We start from the raw sequence: 22,619 nt of genomic DNA, 5'->3' as shown, positions 1-22,619 counted from the left end.
ATAGTTAAATCAGAAGGTAAAGTTGTTATCAGAACATATTTTTTCAGAAAACATCTTTCCTTGATATGAATTTAAAATTACTGTTGAATGAGTTTCTGAAGACCAACCAGGGACTCTCCTGAAGGTTGAACTGTACATACAACAAACATTCTGAAACATTTGTTCCTCTGGTTTGTCTAAAAAAACCAACAAAAAAAACTCCTTGCTACCTACAACACACATACCAAGATAAAGAAAGACCATAACGGTATTAAAAAAAAAATAGTTAAGTGGAAACCAGCAATATTGTGACCGCTTTCAGTACAGCAACCAAAAATATACCCATTAGAAGCTCATTGGAAGGTCATTCCACCAGTATGGAACGATGCACACGAAAAGAGCATGGATGGTCTTGAGCATGGTGTAGGTACTGCTAACGATGGAGGAAACATGATCTTTAAAGGTCAGCTGGTCATCAATCATGACACCAATGTTTCTAGCTACTTTTGATGGAGCAAGATATAAGGATATAGTGTGGATGTGGATGCAGATCTTGTGGTGTCACTGTACTGTCGCCATTATTATGTTTGAATTATTTTCTACATTTTCTTTGTTTTTTGTTCATTTTTTACTAATCTTTTGGTATATTTTCCTACATTTGAATCCTCTTTATTGTCTCTGTCTTGTAGGCCAGTTGGTTAGTTTGGTGGGGGGTTGGTTGATTAATTTCTCTTTTGTCCTTCACTTATCATCTTTAAAAATGTTGTTATACACATAATGAACAACATGCTATCAGGGTTAAGTACAATGACAGCACTATATCCGAGTAAAAGTGGCCGAGGTCCAAAGAAAAAACACTGAAAGACCTTCAGGAAGCCTGAAGAACTTTAACCAAGATCTGTTTAAAACAATACAAAAAGATATCTATATTTTCTTTGAATCACACCCAAAACAAACGTTTTGCACTGTACTATTTATAAGATTTCATGATGTAATTACATTTATTCTAAACAATTCCCCATATGGTACATGCATCCCTGACTGACTCCCACAAACAAACTCTTCCATGTAGCTTCGCAAACTACATTCATCTATTAAACGCAACATTAACTGTCTGATAAGAATTAATGAAGAAGGAACCAAATATACAAAAACAACAATCTCCTTGATTGGTCTGGGGACAAAACATCTAGTTCAAAAACCCACTCCACCGTGACTCCAAACTTGACTGACAAATTCATATGTGAGTTGTCCTCTCCCCCAGTAACACTCTAAAGCCAAGAAGTCAAGCACTCAACCTATTTATTCAGGCATTTAAAATATATTCAAGTTCAGTTTTACACTCATTTATCCAAATGCTTGACAAGAATTGGATAAAATTGGCCTCAGACTCACTATTATAAACAACTTTCAAATAAACTTTAAATTAATATTTTAGTCTTTAACCTTCAAACTGTGTATAAATACAGAATTGTTATTTATAGCACTTTAAACCCTCAGTTGGATACATTTGTTATCAATGAACACAGACACAGCTGGCTTTTATTAAAGACCAAAGAAATCTCGAGTCCCCCTCCTTTACCCATCTCCTTGAGAGGGGCTGGACTCTCTTCTACTCTGGAGTGGCCCGCGGGGAGAGGCGGCGGGCTGGTGTGGGTTTGCTTGTTGCCCCCCAGCTCAGCCGTCTCGTGTTGGGGTTTACCCCAGTGGATGAGAGGGTCGCATCCCTGCCCCTTCGGGTTGGGGAGAGGTCTCTGACTATCATTTCGGCCTACGGGCGGAGTAGTAGTGCGGAGTACCCGGCCTTCTTGGCGTCCCTGCTGGATAGTGCCCCTCCTGGAGACTCCACTATTCTACTGGGGGACTTCAACGCCCACGTGGGAATCGACAGTGACACCTGGAGAGGCGTGAGTGGGAGGAATGGCCTCCCCAATCTGAATCCAAGCGGTGTTTTGTTATTGAACACCATGTTCAAACATAAGGGTGTCCATCAGTGCACTTGGCACCAGGATACCCTAGGCAGGAGGTCAATGATCGACTTTGTTGTCGTATTATCAGACCTTCATGTTTTGGACACTCGGGTGAAGAGAGGGGCTGAGCTGTCCACTGATCACCACCTGGTGGTGAGTTGGATCCGCTGGAGGAGGAAAAAGCCAGACAGACTTGGCTGGCCCAAGCGCATAGTGAGGGTCTGCTGGGAACGTCTGGCAGAGCCCTCGGCCAGGGATGTATTCAACTCTCACCTCCGGGAGAGCTTTGACCAGATTCCGAGGGATGTTGGAGACATAGAGCCCGAATGGACCATGTTCTCAACATCTATTGTCGATGTTGCTGCCCGTAGCTACAGCCGTAAGGTCTGCGGTGCCTGTCGCGGCGGCAATCCCCGAACCCAGTGGTGGACACCGGCAGTAAGGGACGCTGTCAAGCTGAAGAAGGAGTCTTATCGGCTGTGGTTGGCTTGTGGGACTCCTGAGGCGGCTGACGGGTACTGTGGGGCCAAGCGTGCCGCGGCCCGGGCGATAGCAGAGGCAAAAACTCGGACCTGGGAGGAGTTCGATGAGGCCATGGAGAAGGACTACCGGTTGGCCCCGAAGCGATTCTGGCAAACCGTCCGGCGCCTCGGGAGGGGGAAGCAGTGCTTCGCCAACACTGTTTACAGTGGGGTTGGGGAGCTGCTGACCTCGACTGGGGACATTATCGGCCGGTGGAAGGAGTACTTCGAGGATCTCCTCAATCCTGCCATCACGCATTCCCTGGTGGAAACAGAGGCTGGAGACTCGGGGTTGGACTCTTTCATCACCCAGGCTGAAGTCACCTAGGTGGTTAAAAAGCTCCGCGGTGGCAAGGCTTTGGGGTTGGATGAGATCCGCCCTGAGTACCTCAAGTCTTTGGATGTTGTGGGGCTGTCATGGTTGACACACCTCTTCAACATTGCGTGGCGGACGGGGACAGTGCCTTTGGATTGGCAGACTGGGGTGGTGGTCCCCCTTCATAAGGAGGGTGACCGGAGGGTGTGTTCCAACTACAGGGGGATCACACTCCTCAGCCTCCCTGGTAAGGCCTACACCAGGGTATTGGAGAGGAGAGTCCGGCCGATAGTCGAACCCCGGCTTCAGGAGGAGCAGTGTGGTTTTCGTCCCGGCCGTGGGACACTGGACCAGCTCTATACCCTCTACAGGGTACTCGAGGGTTCATGGGAGTTTGCCCAATCGGTCCACATGTGTTTTGTGGACCTGGAGAAAGCATTCGACTGTGTCCCTCGTGATGCCCTGTGGGGGGTGCTCCAGGAGTATGGAATCGGTGGCTCTTTACAAGGGCCCATCCGGTCTCTGTACAAGCGGAGCAGGAGTTTGGCTCGCATTGCCTGCACTAAGTCGGACCTGTTCCCGGTGCATGTTGGACTCCGGCAGGGCTGCCCTTTGTCACCGGTCCTGTTCATAAGTTTTATAGACAGGATTTCTAGGCGCAGCCAAGGGCCGGAGGGGGTCTGGTTTGGGGACCAGAGGATTTCGTCTCTTCTTTTTGCAGATGACGTGGTCCTGCTGGCCCCATCTAGCCAAGACCTACAGCATGCACTGGGGCGGTTCGCAGCCGAGTGTGAAGTGGCTGGGATGAGGATCAGCTCCTCCAAGTCCGAGGCCATGGTACTTGACTGGAAAAGGGTGGCCTGTCCTCTTCAGGTTGGAGGGGAGTTCCTGCCTCAAGTGGAGTTTAAGTATCTCGGGGTCTTGTTCACGAGTGATGGAAGAATGGAGCGGGAGATCGACAAACGGATCGGTGCGGCTGCCAAGTAATGAGGGCGCTGTGCCGGTCCGTTGTGGTGAAGAGAGAGCTGAGCCGAAAAGCGAAGCTCTCGATTTACCGGTCGGTCTACGTTCCTACCCTCACCTATGGCCACGAACTTTGGGTCATGACCGAAAGAACGAGATCCCGGATACAAGCGGCTGAAATGAGCTTCCTCTGTAGCGTGGCCGGGCACTCCCTTAGAGATAGGGTGAGGAGCTCAGCCATCCAGGAGGGGCTCGGAGTAGAGCCGCTGCTTCTCCACATCGAGAGGAGCCAGTTGAGGTGGCTCGGGCACCTATACCGGATGCCTCCTGGACGCCTTCCTCTGGAGGTGTTCCAGGCACGTCCCACCTGGAGGAGGCCCAGGGGACGGCCCAGGACACGCTGGAGGGACTATGTCTCTCGGCTGGCCTGGGAACGCCTTGGGGTCCCCCCGGAGGAGCTGGAAGAGGTGTCTGGGGAGAGGGACGTCTGGGCGTCTCTGCTGAGTCTGCTGCCCCCGCGACCCGGTCCCTGATAAAGCGGAAGACAACGAGTACAAGTACGAGAAATCTATTAGGAGTGGAGAAAATTACCCTGGGACTGCAAAACAAGCTGAGTTTTGTAAAACATTATAGTGGATTTTCTGTCAAAAATGATACATATACCCTACTAATATTTGATTAAGTGTTCCAGAGAAGGCAGTAAAGAAACCACTTAGTTTGGTAGCCATCAACAAGGTCCTGCTATAAATTTGGCTGATTTTCTTCTTGGTAGTTTCAGAAGTAGAGTTTATTTAATTTAGTTGATGTCCTGACACAGAAGCATCTTTTCAGCACAGTCCATAAATCAGCATCTGCTTTATCCATTCTAAAACAGCTCTGGATTGTTGTCCTGCTGGAACACCCAATGGACTATACATATATAGTCATTTTCTAGTAATACTGACTTAAAGCAATTTACACTACGAGACTCATTCACCCACATTCATATATAGAAAAGTAGAACACCTTGTGGTTACGTTCAGCTACTCCTGTCTCAGAGGCACAGCCGCCAAAATGCATCCACATTTTATTTATCAAGCAGATGATTTGGGGAGGAGTTAAAGAATTTCTCCTTCTTCATTATACCATCCTCTAGGACCAATGCACCACCTTGCTGACAGTTGGTAAAGTATTCTTAGATTTGAAAGCCTTTAGACCCTTTTCCATTAGTACTTACTCTACTCGACCAGGGTCGGCTCAACACAGTTTTGTTCGTTTTCCATTACAACTGAGTACAAACAACAACACCATTGACTGCTGCTCGGTTTATGGCTGCTGTCAGACCCAGAGTGGAAGAAGAGCTCCAGGCAGCAAGATGAACCACCCTGGATAAGTACAGGAGAGAGAGGGAAGCCATGGAGCGGTACAAGCTAGAGGACATGTGAGGGTAAGCTAATGCTACCTGATGTTAGCTTGCTATAGTGGTCATGTAGACAATAAGCCCAGCATACAATGATTTAATGGTTGAAGATATTAGTAACATATGCTGTGACTAGAGACGCCGCCCCCTACCCAATCAGTAACCAACAGTTTTCTGATGTACAGTTTCCAGCACAGGTTGGCTAGCTTGGAACCGCAAACAAGCAGGTACTAAAAATAGTAACGGTTCCCTGTAACCCTTATAAAGGAAAAGCCTAAAAACCGAGTTGACCCGTGCAGGACTGAGCTGAGTAGGTACTAGAGGAAACAGGGCATGTGACTTCTCCAAGCATACTTTGTGTTGTGGCCATACTTCTCACTCTTTGTCTCGTCTAACAGTAAAACTTTTCTCAAATTCAGCTTTTTTGTTGTCGGCCGCATTCGCATATTTACTTGATTATCAATATGCCACTTAATAAGCTTGTTAACACTTATGTAGTGGAGGACCCCGGAATGCAGACGGACAGGCAGCATGACAGTAAGTAGAAGGTTTTAATCTTAAGAAAAACACAAACTCACTCGTAAGAGGAGGCAGGAACAAAACAGTAACAAGACAGGCATGGCATGATCCTTAACCACGGTGGCATGATCCAAAATGTTTCCGCGAGGAATGAACAGAACAGAGGTGTATATATGGAGCAAGAACCAGGTGAAACGAGGAGACTGAATACTAGGTGCAGGTTAACCAAATAAAGTTAATTGTCAGACAGGAGAGAACAAAACGTGGCTGGAGCAAAACAGAGACTCTTGAATACAGACTAATAGAAACACAACTAGTAAACCATGAAACTAAAGCATAACCAGATCCAAAAAACCTAACTTGACAAAACATGAACTAGAAGACAAAAACTAAAGCATGACCAGGAAAATAATAAACAGAAGCATGATTCAAAACCTATCAAGAATAATAATAATAATAAGAAGAAGAACCCAAAAACACCCACAAATCATGACAAAGCTAGGCTTAGTCGGTACCATCTCAGATGATGTTGATTGTAATTTTTCTTCACTGTGCAGACAGTGACTCTGGTCAGCATATTTCTGTTTATGATCAGCTTGAGCACTTCTTGGTTCTTGAGTTGTTTCTCCCTAATTTCATCTCACTTGACGAAAACAGTTTGGGTCAAATGGTTAACATTTTGAGACAATCAAATGCTCCAACAGGACAATAATCCAAAACGCATATCAAAACTGGTTCTGGAATGGATAAAGCAGGCTTATCTAAAGTTCCAACCCAAAGTTGCAGAGAAACCACAAGCTTTTTGCTGCCATAAACAAGCATCTGGCACAATTGATGCTGGATAATTGACAACTCTTCTTATGTAAAAAAATAAAGTTCATTTTTTATCTGTTGGTGTCCTGGCATAAACCCAGCATAGTCCAAGAATCTTCAACAGTGGGGACATATGGGCCAGTCCAGAAACGTCATGTTAACCAGCTTTGTCCGTTCCAAGAACTGTGGATGTGTGTCTAGATCACTGTCATGCTTGAGCACCCCATTGGGTCAAAATAAATAAATTAGCGTTCCAACATGACAATGATCCCAAACACATCAAAACCAGATTGAAAGGCTTACATTACGCTTTCTAAATGGCTTTGCCAAAGCTCTTTCCTCAACACTGTTAAAAATTGTGGACTGTGCTTTAAACCTGGGTTTATGTGAGTAACCAGTGAGTTTAATGTCTACCAATTCCACATTTAGAGAGGTGTATAAAGTAACTACATAAACTTTATTTTTATAGCACCTTTCAAAGCTAAAAAAAAACACAAAGTGCTTTACAATAAAACAGGTTAATTAAGAAGATGAAACAGAAAATTAAAAAGGTATTGCTTGATTTGAGGTTTTTGGCTCTCAGGGGCAACAATTAGGGTTTCTGTATTATCACATTACCTGCAAGGATCTGTGACAGAGGCACCGCTTGATACTAGTAAAACAGTATATTAGGGAGGACAAGTTTAAATATTCAGTTGGCAAAAATGAACAAAAGAGCTGAATCTCATCAGAAATGATAAAGAACTAAGACAGATCATAAAACTGCCTGACAATTTTGCCAATTTGGAAAATAATCAAAATAAAGAGGATAGGTCCCAAGATCGAACCCTGTTGTACCCCAAATTGGAGGCTCTTGGTGTCCAACAGGATCTGGTTTGCAAAATCTCTGTAGTTTCTGCCAGAAAAATATGAGTGAAACCGCTCTAGAGCCACACCTGATAAACCAGAGCCTGTTAATCAAAATACTCTGATCAACAGTGGCAAAGGCAGATGCAAGAACATATTTATGATAAAAATGTTTAAGCCTGTATAAATAATTCTGACCCTGTCATAAATAGATCAAATCTATAATACATTTAAACTTGTCCACTCAATCTTTGTTTTTTTTAAATTACATGTCTGCTTGCTGTTTTTATTTCTGATTTCTAATCATCATCTAGTAAAGGTAAACTCATTACCAGTTTAACAAATTAAAACTGAGTAAGAAAGTGACAGACAGGTTGTTATGCAAGGCTAATGATGGATTTACTGTGTGCTGGCGGACCCAACAGAAATAGTCCCTGTTCAGAGCGGTCAGGCATCAATAGCTGCCTTATCCATGCCCCGGTTTAATAGGGCCTGAGGGAAATGAGTGGCTCCCCTGTTTCCGTTCAGTCCTGTTTTCCACAGTTTATTAACTGTCAGTAGAAAACACATACATGTGCGTGTTGATATGCAGAAGCTACCTGTGCACACTTCCTCGTACGTGGGGTTGGGTGTGTACCCCCCAGAGTAGCCCACCTGGGTCGAGTAAACTCCCTCTTGTCTCCAAAACTTCCTCTCTGCTCCCCAGAAACAGCCCATGCCTTAGAGAAACCAGAATAAAGACAGCATTAGTCTTGGTCATACACTTTCTTACATATTTAGACTATTTTCTCCTATTTAAAAGAATTGAAGGTCAGCTATGACGTAAGGAACAACAAGATAGGTCTTTCTCTACCCCTGCCAGTTAATGCAATAATTATTATGAGACTAACTAAAAGTGGCACCACTACAAACATTTCCAGATCAAAAATACACCATTTCTCAACAATTACTGAGTGTAATCAGTGCCTCACTATTTCGATGTAATGAAGACATATCTGATCAATCTCAACAGAGGGAAAAGTAGACTCGTCTTTATCCACCTTCTGCAGTCAATTAAATTGTCCTCACTTTGAAAACAATTAAAAACCCTGTTTGGAAAGAAGAGCTGCTTTACGGCGCTTCTTTAAAAGTTTGACTAAAGAGCGCCACAGACAATAGTTCACTTTATTACGAAAATAATATATAATGCACAACATTAACCACAAAACAGTGCAGGTTTAATACACTCCAATTAAATGATGTTATATTGAACAAATATGAGGAAACAAATGTTTGTGGCTTAGTTTTGATTTCTTACATAAAGACACATTTTAGTTTGTACTCATAGTTGTAAATCAGCATGAATCTACTGGTGTGTATTTTGACACTTGCCAAACATCACCATCTGTGTCCCATCTGGGAAGGGTGGAACAGTCCTGTTTCCATTCACATCATGTTTGGCTGCATGAAAAGGGACAGAAACATAGAAGTTATTAACAATAAACATTCAATAGAAATAAAATGCAGCAGTTTAGTAGTCTCTCTCTTCAATGTTTTGTCATCAACTCAAAAAACAAGGAGGTACATGACCCAACCAGTTCAGCTATTTAAAGACAATTTTTCTAAACTCTGCTTCTCAACATCAGGTTAATTTATACACCAAATGAAAAAACGCTACAGTTCTGTGTCTAAGGCTGGGTGTTTGGTGTGTGCCGGCTCACTCCCCATGGCAGCTTGCCGGGCCCTGGGCCCCCTGGTTTTATTGGGCCTCTGCTTGGGGGGGGATGTGCCCCGGGGTCTACCTTCTCTGGGTCCATGGCTGGATCTGCTCAGGCACAGAAGGCTGCCGGCGAGGCCTGTGGGCTCGTTACTGCTGTGGCTTCTAGGTGGTTCTCTTGGGGCTCTCCTCTGCTCATCTCTGGGGGTGTTGTGGTAGTCCTGTGCTCTCCCCCATGTCTGTTTTGGGTCAAAGGGGGCAGGTCTGTGGCTCCTTACACTCGCTATTGCATATTGTTATGGAGAAACCTTGTATACGCAAATGCGCTCACACTCAAACTCACAGGTGTTTAGATTCAGGTGTTGACCTAAATCTAAACACGGTGCGGGGCCTCCCCGGCGGCCACGTGCCATTCCAGACTCTTTGTGGGGTGCCTTGAGACGACATTGTTGTAAATAAGCGCTATATAAATAAATAAACTGAAACTATCTCTGTAGTTATGCTGCTATAGGCTTAGGCTGCTGGAGGACATAATGAACACTTTCACCCTCTTCGCTACATTCTCACACTACTCTCCAATTTTGCATTATTTGTTGTTATTTCAGTTTTTAACTTTATGTTCTCTCTTTTTTCTCTTCCTAGAAGCTACACCTGGCCTGACTCTGTGTCTACCTGTGACACCTTTCTGGAGAGGGGCATTGTCCAAGCTTCTGCTGGCAACTTAATGCTCACCTTCTACAGATGATCCACTTGGCCCTGTCTTTCAGTGTTTAACCCTTTCTCTCTCCTAGATATAGCAATTGACTGAGCATTTACTGTAACTAATTATATGTGCTCTCTTTCAGACTCTATTCTTGAAAACTGGCTCAAAGTTTATCTGTTCTTTCTTTCTAGATGAAACGACTAAAGGAGCTACAGGGGTTGGACAATGAAACTGAAACACCTGGTTTTAGACCACAATAATTTATTAGTATGGTGTAGGGTCTCCTTTTGCAGCCAATACAGCGTCAATTCGTCTTGGGAATGACATATACAAGTCCTGCACAGTGGTCAGAGGGATTTTAAGCCATTCTTCTTGCAGGATAGTGGCCAGGTCACTACGTGATACTGGTGGAGGAAAACATTTCCTGACTCGCTCCTCCAAAACACCTCAAAGTGGCTCAATAATATTTAGATCTGGTGACTGTGCAAGCCATGGGAGATGTTCAACTTCACTTTCATGTTCACCTAACCAATCTTTCACCAGTCTTGCTGTGTGTATTGGTGCATGGTCATCCTGATACACGGCACCATCTTCAGGATACAATGTTTGAACCATTGGATGCAAATGGTCCTCAAGAATGGTTCGGTAGTCCTTGGCAGTGACGCGCCCATCTAGCACAAGTATTGGGCCAAGGGAATGCCATGATATGGCAGCCCCAACCATCACTGATCCACCCCCATGCTTCACTCTGGGCATGCAACAGTCTGGGTATTACGCTTCTTTGGGGCTTCTCCACACTGTAACTCTCCCAGATGTTGGGAAAACAGTAAAGGTGGACTCATCAGAGAACAATACATGTTTCACATTGTCCGCAGCCCAAGATCTGCGCTCCTTGCACCATTGAAACCGACGTTTGGCATTGGCATGAGTGACCAAAGGTTTGGCTATAGCAGCCCGGCCGTGTATATTGCCCCTGTGGAGCTCCTGACGGACAGTTCTGGTGGAAACAGGAGAGTTGAGGTGCACATTTAATTCTGCCGTGATTTGCCGTGATTCACACTCTGCTCTTACTGGTGCAATGTGCAATCAATGAAGACTGGCTACCGGGCTGGTCCAATTTAGCCAGTTTCATTGTCCAATCCCTGTACATCCACTAACATTTACTATTCCTTCCCATAGAAAGTATTCCTAGATCAGTGCTTCTTTGTTCTCTTTGTGTCTCTGCTCTGTTCTCTCAAACCCCCAGTCGGTCATGGCAGATGGCCGCTCACACTGAGCCTGGTTCTGCTGGAGGTTTCTTCCTGTTAAAAGGGAGTTTTTCCTCTCCACTGTCGCTACATGCATGCTCAGTATGAGGGATTGCTGCAAAGTCAACGCCAGTGACTGTCCACTGTCTCTACATGCACATCCAGGAGGAGGGAATTCTGCAAGTCATTGACTGGATGCAATCTGCTGGGTTTCCTTAGACAGAAAAACGTTTTATCCAATTTGAATGAATAACTGAATCTGACTGCACTGTTCAATGGTTAGGATTAATTGGAATGTATGTAGCTGACTGTTGTGAAGTGCCTTGAGATGACATGTGTTGTGAATTGGCGCTATCTAAATAAACTGGATTGAATTGAATTGAATTAACAGATACACAAATGTTCTATATCGAGCTGCAGTTACCAGTAAATACGTCTTGCATTCATTAGTAATGTGCACTTTTTGGTAACATTCCTGTTATATATGTTTCTGCAGGTGTAGAAGCAGTCTTCCAGGGTGCTATCTTGTAATCTCCCCATTCTTCTTTCTCTCCTCTGTTCTTTTCTCCTTCTCTCCCTCTCTCTTTCTTTTGGTTCTTTTTCCTCCTTTTCGTTTCCGTCTCCATTGCAATTGAAATAATCCCAAAGCAGTTTCTAATATAGTTTTTTTTATTATATATCAAGCAGAGCTTTTTAGCGTTAGTCGTAATGCTCCACTTGTGAAAGTAAATCTGTTGTGCTTCTTCTTGTCACTCAGACAACAATTCAAAGTGCAACTCTGCTAGACAAGGATTGGTGAAAAAAAATGAATAAATAAATAAAAAGTCTCATGTTGTAAAAATGTTTATTTATTGAGAATGCACAGAGAAATCCAGAATGCAATACAAAATACACTAGAAATCTGAGAGTACACACAAAGTGACCCACTTAAAGAGGGTTTGCAGATTTTCACAGCAGCTGCACTCACTCCAATCAACGCTGAGCCAGAGATGCATGAGGACATATATGAGGCCATGCAGCCACCTGGCTGAGCTACCACACTTTAACGTTGGCTTGCTGGGGGCTGCGTGTGTGTGTGCAGATGGTTTGCTGTGGGGGAGGAAGATGGATTAAAAAAATTGGAATGATGGGGGAGAATGAAAATGAAGCAAACATCTGGATCCCCACCCTCATCCTTTATCCCCCCACACATGTCCAGCATCTTCATGCATAGATGCATAATTGTCATGAAGGCTGCATGCTGATAGACAAAAGCAAGAGAATGGGTTGTGCCAAGCAATCAGCAACAAACACACAAAGTGATAATCAGCCTGAATTTTCTGTTCTGCTCTCAGCATCTTTAAGTTGAGCAAACACACATCATCTGAATCTGAGTCAGTGAGTTTGTCTGATTACATGAGCAGCCTCTCATTGTGAATCAGAGCCACTGAAGGATTCGGATGCTCTGTATTCTTCACGAGGAACGCTTCAGCTGCATGTCTTCTGGAAGCTTTAGGGAGAACGTTTCAGCCTTTTTAATAGGATTCTTTATATTTCTGAAGACTTTGTCTAATAGCTGCTGTTTATTCAGAACAGCATCCATTCATACATGTGAAACTCATGCATGTTTTGTCCTAAAAACTCCTTGTAGAATACATATATCTGAACATTATTCAAAGCTAACCTGTTATGAAACAAAGACTAAAACATGAAATCACAAATTTCCCAGACAGGATGTGAGTCTTCCTTTTTAAAGTTAATAGTCTCAAAGACAAAGGAAATAGTTATTTTAGAAGACAGCAGTGTCACCTTTCCTGTGGTCATCTCTGATGAAAATGCTGAGATTGTAAACCAGTATAAATACCTGGGAACTATCCTTGATGACTGGCTGACCTTTGAAGCTCATGAGGACCCACTCTGTAAGAAAGCTCATCAGCAAAAATATTTTTTATCGAAAGCTTCATGGCTTTAATGTGAATTCTATTTTTATGCGAATGTTTTATTCTTGTTCTACTGAGCCTGTATTCATTTTTAACGTCATCTGCTGCTTTGAGGTTTTAACTCACAAGACCTAAACAAACGGCTGGGAGTGTGCGGCAAAATTGCTGCTGCAGCCTTAATTAACTTGACTGAACACATGTCGTCTCAAGGCACTTCACAAAAGTCAGGGACATACATTCCAATTAATCCTAACAATTGAACAGTGCAGTCAGATTCAGTTATTTATTCAAATTGGATAAAATGTTTTTCTGTCTTAGGAAACCCAGCAGATTGCATCCAGTCAGTGACTTGTAGCATTCACTCCTCCCAGATGAGCATGTAGAGACAGTGGACAGTCACTGGCGTTGACTTTGCAGCAATCCCTCATACTGAGCATGCATGTAGCGACAGTGGAGAGGAAAAACTACCTTTTAACAGGAAGAAACCTCCAGCAGAACCAAAACCAGGCTCAGTGTGAGCGGCCATCTGCCACGACCGACTTATTACAAATTCTTGATAAAAACGATAGTTTTGGGATATTTTCTGAGCATATTTTGACTCTGTTATTACAATCACTTGAAAAACAGGAAACAATGGAATCTGTCATTTTAGAGTTCTGTTTGAATGCAGCGCTGCAGAAATTTCAGCTCTTTCTACAATCTATCGTGCATCAACTGACTCACTTTATTTTCAACCTCGGAAGCAGCAAATTTACCAGAACAAAGTTTGCGATCCCCCAGTTTTCTGATGCTAAAAATCCTGCAGACAAGCTCCAAAATAAAATGTGCTAACTAAATTATTTTTGCTATAAAACTAAATTAACTGAAAAGCTATAAATACCAGCAGAAATAATGGTTCATGAAAAACACAGACAGCAGTCTTTTGTATCCCTAAAATCTTAATGATTTTAAATGGAAATTTAAAATCCCGAGACAGATCCTCAGCCTCGTCTTTCCTCCCTCCTCCTCCTCTCACATTATCCTCTTTCCATGCGTGTGTGTTGGTACTGGCTGCCTTCAGGGAACAGCAAAGGCATGTTCATTACAGGATGCTCACACACACACACACACACAAACACACACACAGATAAACAATTTAAATGTAAATGTCAGTGGGAAAGAAAATAAGTCCAGACAGAATACTAAAAAGTTTAAAAGCTCGCTGAGTGTGAGAGAAGAATCAAGAAACAACAGAGGCAACGAATGCACTTGTATAAAATGTAAACACCATCCTTATATGAAAACATTTTATCACAAAAGCAAGAACACGCCTTCAGTTGCTTCTACTGTTTGAAATAAATGGTGACAGGTAAGTTAAAAGCTTATATTATTTGAGTTTTAAACAGTTTTTCCATGTCTAAATCTTTTCTTTATGTTCATTATATTTCTGCACAAACAAAACTATCAAGCATTTAAACCACATTTACGTTTTGGCATGCAGATCTAGTCTATTTTAGCTGCGGATCCTTACAGATCCAATGCTGCAAAGGTAATTTTCACAAGCAACATTATGCAGAGACAAAAACGCATCTGAATCTTAAAATATATGCAAAAACAGATAGCACAGATCACAAACTGTGCTTCAAAGGAGTTGCATTTAGCGTGGAATAAACAGTCCAGATTTGAGACCCAAATGTTATGGATTTTAAAATAGAGATGACCCAAGTTGGGCTCCATTTAAAACCATGAGTGGTGGAAACAACCAGATGGAACCCTTGTTTGGCTTTTCCTCTATGGTTTGATATGTGAAGTTGTCATTTCAACTTCGTTCTAGGCAGGTCAATTTGAGCAATAATCAGCTGCTACAGCCAGTTATGGCTGCAAGAGGCAATGCATAAAAAATATTAGCACATACAGGTCCTTCTCAAAATATTAGCATATTGTGATAAAGTTCATTATTTTCCATAATGTCATGATGAAAATTTAACATTCACATATTTTAGATTCATTGCACACTAACTGAAATATTTCAGGTCTTTTATTGTCTTAATAAGGATGATTTTGGCATACAGCTCATGAAAACCCAAAATTTCTATCTCACAAAATTAGCATATCGTTAAAAGGGTCTCTAAACGAGCTATGAACCTAATCATCTGAATCAACGAGTTAACTCTAAACACCTGCAAAAGATTCCTGAGGCCTTTAAAACTCCCAGCCTGGTTCATCACTCAAAACCCCAATCATGGGTAAGACTGCCGACCTGACTGCTGTCCAGAAGGCCACTATTGACACCCTCAAGCAAGAGGGTAAGACACAGAAAGAAATTTCTGAACAAATAGGCTGTTCCCAGAGTGCTGTATCAAGGCACCTCAGTGTGAAGTCTGTGGGAAGGAAAAGGTGTGGCAGAAAACGCTGCACAACGAGAAGAGGTGACCAGACCCTGAGGAAGATTGTGGAGAAGGGCCGATTCCAGACCTTGGGGGACCTGCGGAAGCAGTGGACTGAGTCTGGAGTAGAAACATCCAGAGCCACCGTGCACAGGCGTGTGCAGGAAATGGGCTACAGGTGCCGCATTCCCCAGGTCAAGCCACTTTTGAACCAGAAACAGCGGCAGAAGCGCCTGACCTGGGCTACAGAGAAGCAGCACTGGACTGTTGCTCAGTGGTCCAAAGTACTTTTTTCGGATGAAAGCAAATTCTGCATGTCATTCGGAAATCAAGGTGCCAGAGTCTGGAGGAAGACTGGGGAGAAGGAAATGCCAAAATGCCAGAAGTCCAGTGTCAAGTACCCACAGTCAGTGATGGTCTGGGGTGCCGTGTCAGCTGCTGGTGTTGGTCCACTGTGTTTTATCAAGGACAGGGTCAATGCAGCTAGCTATCAGGAGATTTTGGAGCACTTCCTGCTTCCATCTGCTGAAAAGCTTTATGGAGATGAAGATTTCATTTTTCAGCACGACCTGGCACCTGCTCACAGTGCCAAAACCACTGGTAAATGGTTTATTGACCATGGTATCACTGTGCTCAATTGGCCTGCCAACTCTCCTGACCTGAACCCCATAGAGAATCTGTGGGATATTGTGAAGAGAACGTTGAGAGACTCAAGACCCAACACTCTGGATGAGCTAAAGGCCGCTATCGAAGCATCCTGGGCCTCCATAAGACTTCAGCAGTGCCACAGGCTGATTGCCTCCATGCCACGCCGCATTGAAGCAGTCATTTCTGCAAAAGGATTCCCGACCAAGTATTGAGTGCATAACTGTACATGATTATTTGAAGGTTGACGTTTTTGGTATTAAAAACACTTTTCTTTTATTGGTCGGATGAAATATGCTAATTCTGTGAGATAGGAATTTTGGGTTTTCATGAGCTGTATGCCAAAATCATCCGTATTAAGACAATAAAAGACCTGAAATATTTCAATTAGTGTGCAATGAATCTAAAATATATGAATGTTAAATTTTCATCATTACATTATGGAAAATAATTAACTTTATCACAATATGCTAATATTTTGAGAAGGACCTGTAGTGTTGGTGGGACAGAGCAGGATGCTAAGAAAGACGGATGGTCATTGGTGATGACTGAAAGATAGCAGCTGAAAGAGGAAGAAGAGGAGGCTTACAAGATATTATAGAACATACCATGCCTCCCTAAATCCAAGGCACCAAAATGCTGCCCATCACATTGATATTTACAGAAATTCTTCCTAAATATAAGTAAATCTTTCGAAAGGAGATTACTCTGAATGAGACAGTGCTGTCATAAAACAACAACTTCCACGCTGACCCGTTTATTGTTTCCTTATCTTGCATATTGTCTTTTGTTATCTTTATCGCCTGAACAGAAAATTAAAAAGTGATGAAGGGCCACAGAGATAAAGCAGAGTGTACCCTGCGCTGATTGGCTGATTCTGGAGCGGTTCTGGCTGCCTTTACACACACGTAAGCCTGAGCTGAAATAGAGCAGCACTAACACGGTGTATATGTGTGTGTGGTACAGATGTCACCATGGATAAAGGCCTGCTCTGTGATCAGGCTTATTTTGGTGACAGGATTCAGGGTGCTGGGAAAGAGACTGGGAGGCATCCTAGTTGGTCCCAAACACACACACATATATTTACACACTTTGTACCTAAAATGAAGGGGCTTACTGTTTGATGTGAAGTGTCCTGAAATGCTTTCTAACCTCTTTCACTGCTCTTCACAACCAAATAAAAGCAAATTAGTGGCCAGCACAAATTAGGCTCTTGCAGCTGAAATCAGTTTAGGAACATGACATGGAGCAAAAACCCTCTGCAGTCTGCTCTCTCCTGTCAGAGTAGCAACTAATGTGTATGCTGTGAAATGTAAAATCTCAGTATTATTAATATTTTTTGTACTGGTACAACCTTTTAAATTTCTCCTGTTTTGGTCTGAGTATAGTAAAAGCGGGTTGTCCAGTTCTTGTAGAACAGAACAAACAAAAAAACTTTGTTTTCCTTACTTAGATCTACCTAAGAATAAAAATAAAAATGTTATATTGCATCATAACAATTAATTTAGGTGCAAGCACCCTTCAGGTTCACCACTGTATTACACAATTCCAGTTGGTAAAATGAAACAAATAAGAGGCTTTAGAGTTATTATTATTCTAAAGGTTTTAAAAATAGATTCCAGTCTTACATTTGACCCAGTAGGGATCTGCAGGGCCAGTTGGGTTATATTGTAAATTCTCATTTAGTGTGTTATCCTTTTTACTTAAATAAATAAGGATTATAATAGTATTTTAAAGGAATGAGGACAACTAATGTGCTTCTCTGACCCAAACATGGTAGTTTTGATGAAAAAAGGATAAATCGGATCAGAAGAATTTTATAAATATGTGCAAAATGAAATGTTCTATTTTAAAAGCTGAGAAAACGACACTAAAATTTATTTATATACAATAAAATGAATAATAATTTTGCAAAGAAATAAAACTCTTTTGTAGAATGAGGCCAGCTGAATGAGCCCTTTAATAAATATGCAAAATTAAGAACGAGAGATAACCCACTTAAATATACAAAGCACACTGAAGCTAAAAAACATTACATTTTGACTGACTCAACCATTTTTTCTATTATTTTTGCTGTTAGTGACATGTAGATGGTTTGTGATCAGTGATCACTGGGTTTTTGACGTCATGAACTGATCTCAGTGCAAAAGTGTTTTTAACTATTGGTCCATTTGGACCAAAGCCATGTCCATGCAAACACAGATGTGTTGCAAAAGGACAATTTTCTGCTTTGTTTGCATGTTTCCTCTAACAGCAAACAGATGTTGGTGAGAAGAAAAAACAGACTTTTAAAAGCTTAGGTTGCAATGAGTGGAAAGGGTATCTGGAAAGAATTAGAAATTATAATGTAGATGAGATATGACACTATGATGAGATATCGTTCGTTCGTTCGTTCGTCGTCTTCCGCTTATCCAGGACCGGGTCGCGGGGGCAGCAGACTCAGCAGAGACGCCCAGACGTCCCTCTCTCCAGACACCTGCTCCAGCTCCTCCAGGGGGAGCCCAAGGCGTTCCCAGGCCAGCCGAGAGACATAGTCCCTCCAGCGTGTCCTGGGCCGTCCCCTGGGCCTCCTCCCGGTGGGACGTGCCTGGAACACCTCCCGAGGAAGGCGTCCAGGAGGCATCCGGTATAGATGCCCGAGCCACCTCAACTGGCTCCTCTCAATGTGGAGGAGCAGTGGCTCTACTCCGAGCTCCTCCCGGATGGCCGAGCTCCTCACCCTATCTCTAAGGGAGTGCCCGGCCACCCTACGGAGGAAGCTCATTTCAGCCGCTTGTATCCGTGATCTCGTTCTTTCGGTCATGACCCAAAGTTCATGGCCATAGGTGAGGGTAGGAACGTAGACCGACCGGTAAATTGAGAGCTTTGCTTTTCGGCTCAGCTCTCTCTTCACCACAATGGACCGGCACAGCGCCCCCATTACTGTGGCAGCTGCACCGATCCGTCTGTCGATCTCCCGCTCCATTCTTCCCTCACTCGTGAACAAGACCCCGAGATACTTAAACTCCTCCACTTGAGGCAGGAACTCCCCTCCAACCTGAAGAGGACAAGCCACCCTTTTCCGGTCGAGTACCATGGCCTCGGACTTGGAGGAGCTGATCCTCATCCCAGCCGCTTCACACTCGGCTGCGAACCGCCACAACGCATGCTGTAGGTCTTGGCTAGAGGGGGCCAGCAGGACCACGTCATCCGCAAAAAGAAGAGACGAAATCCACTGGTCCCCAAACCAGACCCCCTCCGGCCCTTGGCTGCGTCTAGAAATCCTGTCCATAAAAGTTATGAACAGGACCGGCGACAAAGGGCAGCCCTGCCGGAGTCCAACATGCACTGGGAACAGGTCCGACTTAGTGCCGGCAATGCGGACCAAACTCCTGCTCCGCTCGTACAGAGACCGGATGGCCCCTAATAAAGGGCCCCCGATTCCATACTCCTGGAGCACCCCCCACAGGGCATCACGAGGGACACAGTCGAATGCCTTCTCCAGGTCCACAAAACACATGTGAACCAGTTGGGCAAACTCCCATGAACCCTCGAGCACCCTGTAGAGGGTATAGAGCTGGTCCAGTGTTCCACGGCTGGGATGAAAACCACACTGTTCCTCCTGAAGCCGAGGTTCGACTATCGGTCGGACTCTCCTCTCCAATACCCTGGCGTAGGCCTTACCAGGGAGGCTGAGGAGTGTGATCCCCCTGTAGTTGGAACACACCCTCCGGTCCCCCTTCTTATAAAGGGGGACCACCACCCCAGTCTGCCAGTCCAGAGGCACTGTCCCCGACCGCCACGCAATGTTGAAGAGGCGTGTCAACCATGACAGCCCTACAACATCCAGACACTTGAGGTACTCAGGGCGGATCTCATCCACCCCCGAAGCCCTGCCACCGCGGAGCTTTTTAACCACCTCGGTGACTTCAGCCTGGGTGATGAAAGAGTCCAACCCCGAGTCCCCAGCCTCTGTTTCCACCACGGAATGCGTGATGGCAGGATTGAGGAGATCCTCGAAGTACTCCTTCCACCGCCCGATAATGTCCTCAGTCGAGGTCAGCAGTCTCCCGCCCCCACTATAAACAGTGTTGGCAAAGCACTGCTTCCCCCTCCTGAGGCGCCGGACGGTTTGCCAGAATCGCTTCGAGGCCAACTGGTAGTCCTTCTCCATGGCCTCACCGAACTCTTCCCAGGCCCGAGTTTTTGCCTCTGCCACAGCCCGGGCCGCAGCACGCTTGGCCTCACGGTACCCGTCAGCCGCCTCAGGAGTCCCACAAGCCAACCACAGCCGATAGGACTCCTTCTTCAGCTTAACAGCATCCCTTACTGCCGGTGTCCACCACCGGGTTCTGGAATTGCCGCCACGACAGGCACCGCAGACCTTACGGCCGCAGCTATGGGCAGCAGCATCGACAATAGATGCAGAGAACATGGTCCACTCGGACTCTATGTCTCCAACATCCCCCGGGATCTGGTCAAAGCTCTCCCGGAGGTGGGAGTTGAATACATCCCTGGCCGAGGGCTCCGCCAGGCGTTCCCAGCAGACCCTCACTATGCGCTTGGGCCTGCCGAGTCTGTCCGGCTTTCTCCTCCTCCAGCGGATCAAACTCACCACCAGGTGATGATCAGTGGACAGCTCAGCCCCTCTCTTCACCCGAGTGTCCAAAACATGCGGCCGAAGGTCTGATGATACGACAACAAAGTCGATCATCGACCTCCTGCCTAGGGTGTCCTGGTGCCAAGTGCACTGATGGACACCCTTATGTTTGAACATGGTGTTCGTTATGGACAATCCGTGACTAGCACAGAAGTCCAATAACAAAACACCACTCGGATTCAGATCGGGGAGGCCATTCCTCCCGATCACGCCTCTCCAGGTGTCACTGTCGTTCCCCACGTGGGCATTGAAGTCCCCCAGCAGAATAATGGAGTCCCCGGGAGGGGCACTTTCCAGCACCCCCGACAGGGACGCCAAGAAGGCAGGGTACTCTGCACTACCACTCGGCCCGTAGGCTGAAATGATAGTCAGAGACCTCTCCCCAACCCGAAGGCGCAGGGATACAACCCTCTCATCCACTGGGGTAAACCCCAACACGAGACGGCTGAGCTGGGGGGCAACAAGCAAACCCACACCAGCCCGCCGCCTCTCCCCGTGGGCCACTCCAGAGTAGAAGAGAGTCCAACCCCTCTCAAGGAGATGGGTTCCAGAGCCCACGCTGTGCGTGGAGGCGAGCCCGACTATTTCTAGTCGATATCTCTCGACCTTCCGCACAAGCTCAGGCTCCTTCCCCCCCAGCGAGGTGACATTCCACGTCCCTAGAGCCAGCCTAAGCATCCGGGGATCGGGCCGCTGAGGTCTCCACCTTCGTCCGCCACCCAATCCTCTTTGCACCGGTCCCTCACGGTTCCCCCTGCAGGTGGTGGGCCCATTGGGGGATGGCCTCGCGTCTCTCGTTCGGGCTTGGCCCAGCCGGGTCCCGCGAGGAGCAACCCGGCCACCAGGCGCTCTCCGACGAGTCCCGACCCCAGGCCTGGCTCCAGGGTGGGACCCCGGCTCCGCCGTACCGGGCGACGTCACGTGCCTCGATATTGTGTTCTTCATGAGGGGTTTTTGAACCATTCTTTGTCTGACCCATCACCTAGAACCTGTTTGCCATGGGAGACCCTACCAGGGGCAAACAGGTTCTAGGACAATTTTCTGCTTTGTTTGCATGTTTCCTCTAACAGCAAACAGATGTTGGTGAGAAAAAAAAACAGACTTTTAAAAGCTTAGGTTGCAATGAGTGGAAAGGGTATCTGGAAAGAATTAGAAATTATAATGTAGATGAGATATGACACTATGATGAGATATGTTTTAAACAATTGCTGTTTTTCACTTCAGTCCTCAACATACATACCAAATGTTTATACATTTTCAGCCTTTTTTAGGGTGGGTTTGGGTTAGCGGGATGTTTTCCAAGCCTGGATGTGGCAGAAATTAACAGCAAAGAATGGTTCTGATCCATTCTGTATATTTTTTGCAGCATTAAACTGTACAATTAACCAGATAATTTTAGTCCAACTCGAAATTTAGGATTAAAATGCTATTCAAGGGGTGGTGCAGCGGTGGAGGGGACGTCTCTTATATAGAGACTATAAGTCTTTAATGCAGCCATCTGGGCTTCAGTTCCTCACTTTGGGACCTTTCTGCATATCTTCCCCCTTCTCTCCCTCCCCATTTCCTGTCTGATTACCTCAAATAAAGGCCACTGGCATCACAAAAAATGCTAATCAATTTTGTTTGAAAAGGACATCAAAGAATTATATAAAAAGTGCCTATTATATTGCAGCTTTCCTGGTTAAGATTTTGGAATTGCGACTCTGCAAATGCACACAAGCGTTTTTTCAGAGGAGTTAAGGTAAAGAAATTTTTTTTTTTTTTTTGTCAGTTGTAAAAAAGAAAATGCCTTATAGCCATTTATCCCAGAAATAAATCCCTGAGTGATAAATTTCAGAGTCTTCAGAGTAAGTTCCTAAAGCAAGCACCATTGTTGCAGTTCTCCTCCAGCATTTGATGTTCTTTGGTGCTACCTTTGCAGTGGGAGGACATGTACAGTTGGCGCCACAGAGTTTGCTGTGGAGGGATCTGGAGGCGCCTCGTGGACTCGTGCAGGTTAGAAAGGTCGCTCAGTCAAGTTCACATTCAAGGACATAGTGGCTCATTGTTATGCCGTTCTAACAGGTTACAGTTTTCTA

General features: G+C 44.9%; 1 protein-coding gene across 2 annotated transcripts in view; it reads right to left on the bottom strand.

The window, feature by feature from the left end:
- Positions 1-22,619, bottom strand: part of msra (methionine sulfoxide reductase A) — a 56,654-nt gene that overhangs the window by 22,553 nt on the left and 11,482 nt on the right. For both annotated transcript variants that reach the window (XM_047388481.1, XM_047388482.1), the window contains exons 2-3: positions 8,698-8,766; positions 7,926-8,045 (exon numbers count right to left, since the gene is read on the bottom strand). In XM_047388481.1, coding sequence (XP_047244437.1) covers positions 7,926-8,045; positions 8,698-8,766 — 189 coding nt within the window. The remainder of the gene's footprint in view (positions 1-7,925; positions 8,046-8,697; positions 8,767-22,619) is intronic.

This window comes from Girardinichthys multiradiatus, chromosome 15 (assembly GCF_021462225.1).
Source record: "Girardinichthys multiradiatus isolate DD_20200921_A chromosome 15, DD_fGirMul_XY1, whole genome shotgun sequence".
NCBI lineage: Eukaryota > Metazoa > Chordata > Actinopteri > Cyprinodontiformes > Goodeidae > Girardinichthys > Girardinichthys multiradiatus.
The sequence above is the reverse complement of the archived record's forward strand: the minus strand, read 5'-3'. Positions and strand labels throughout refer to the sequence as shown.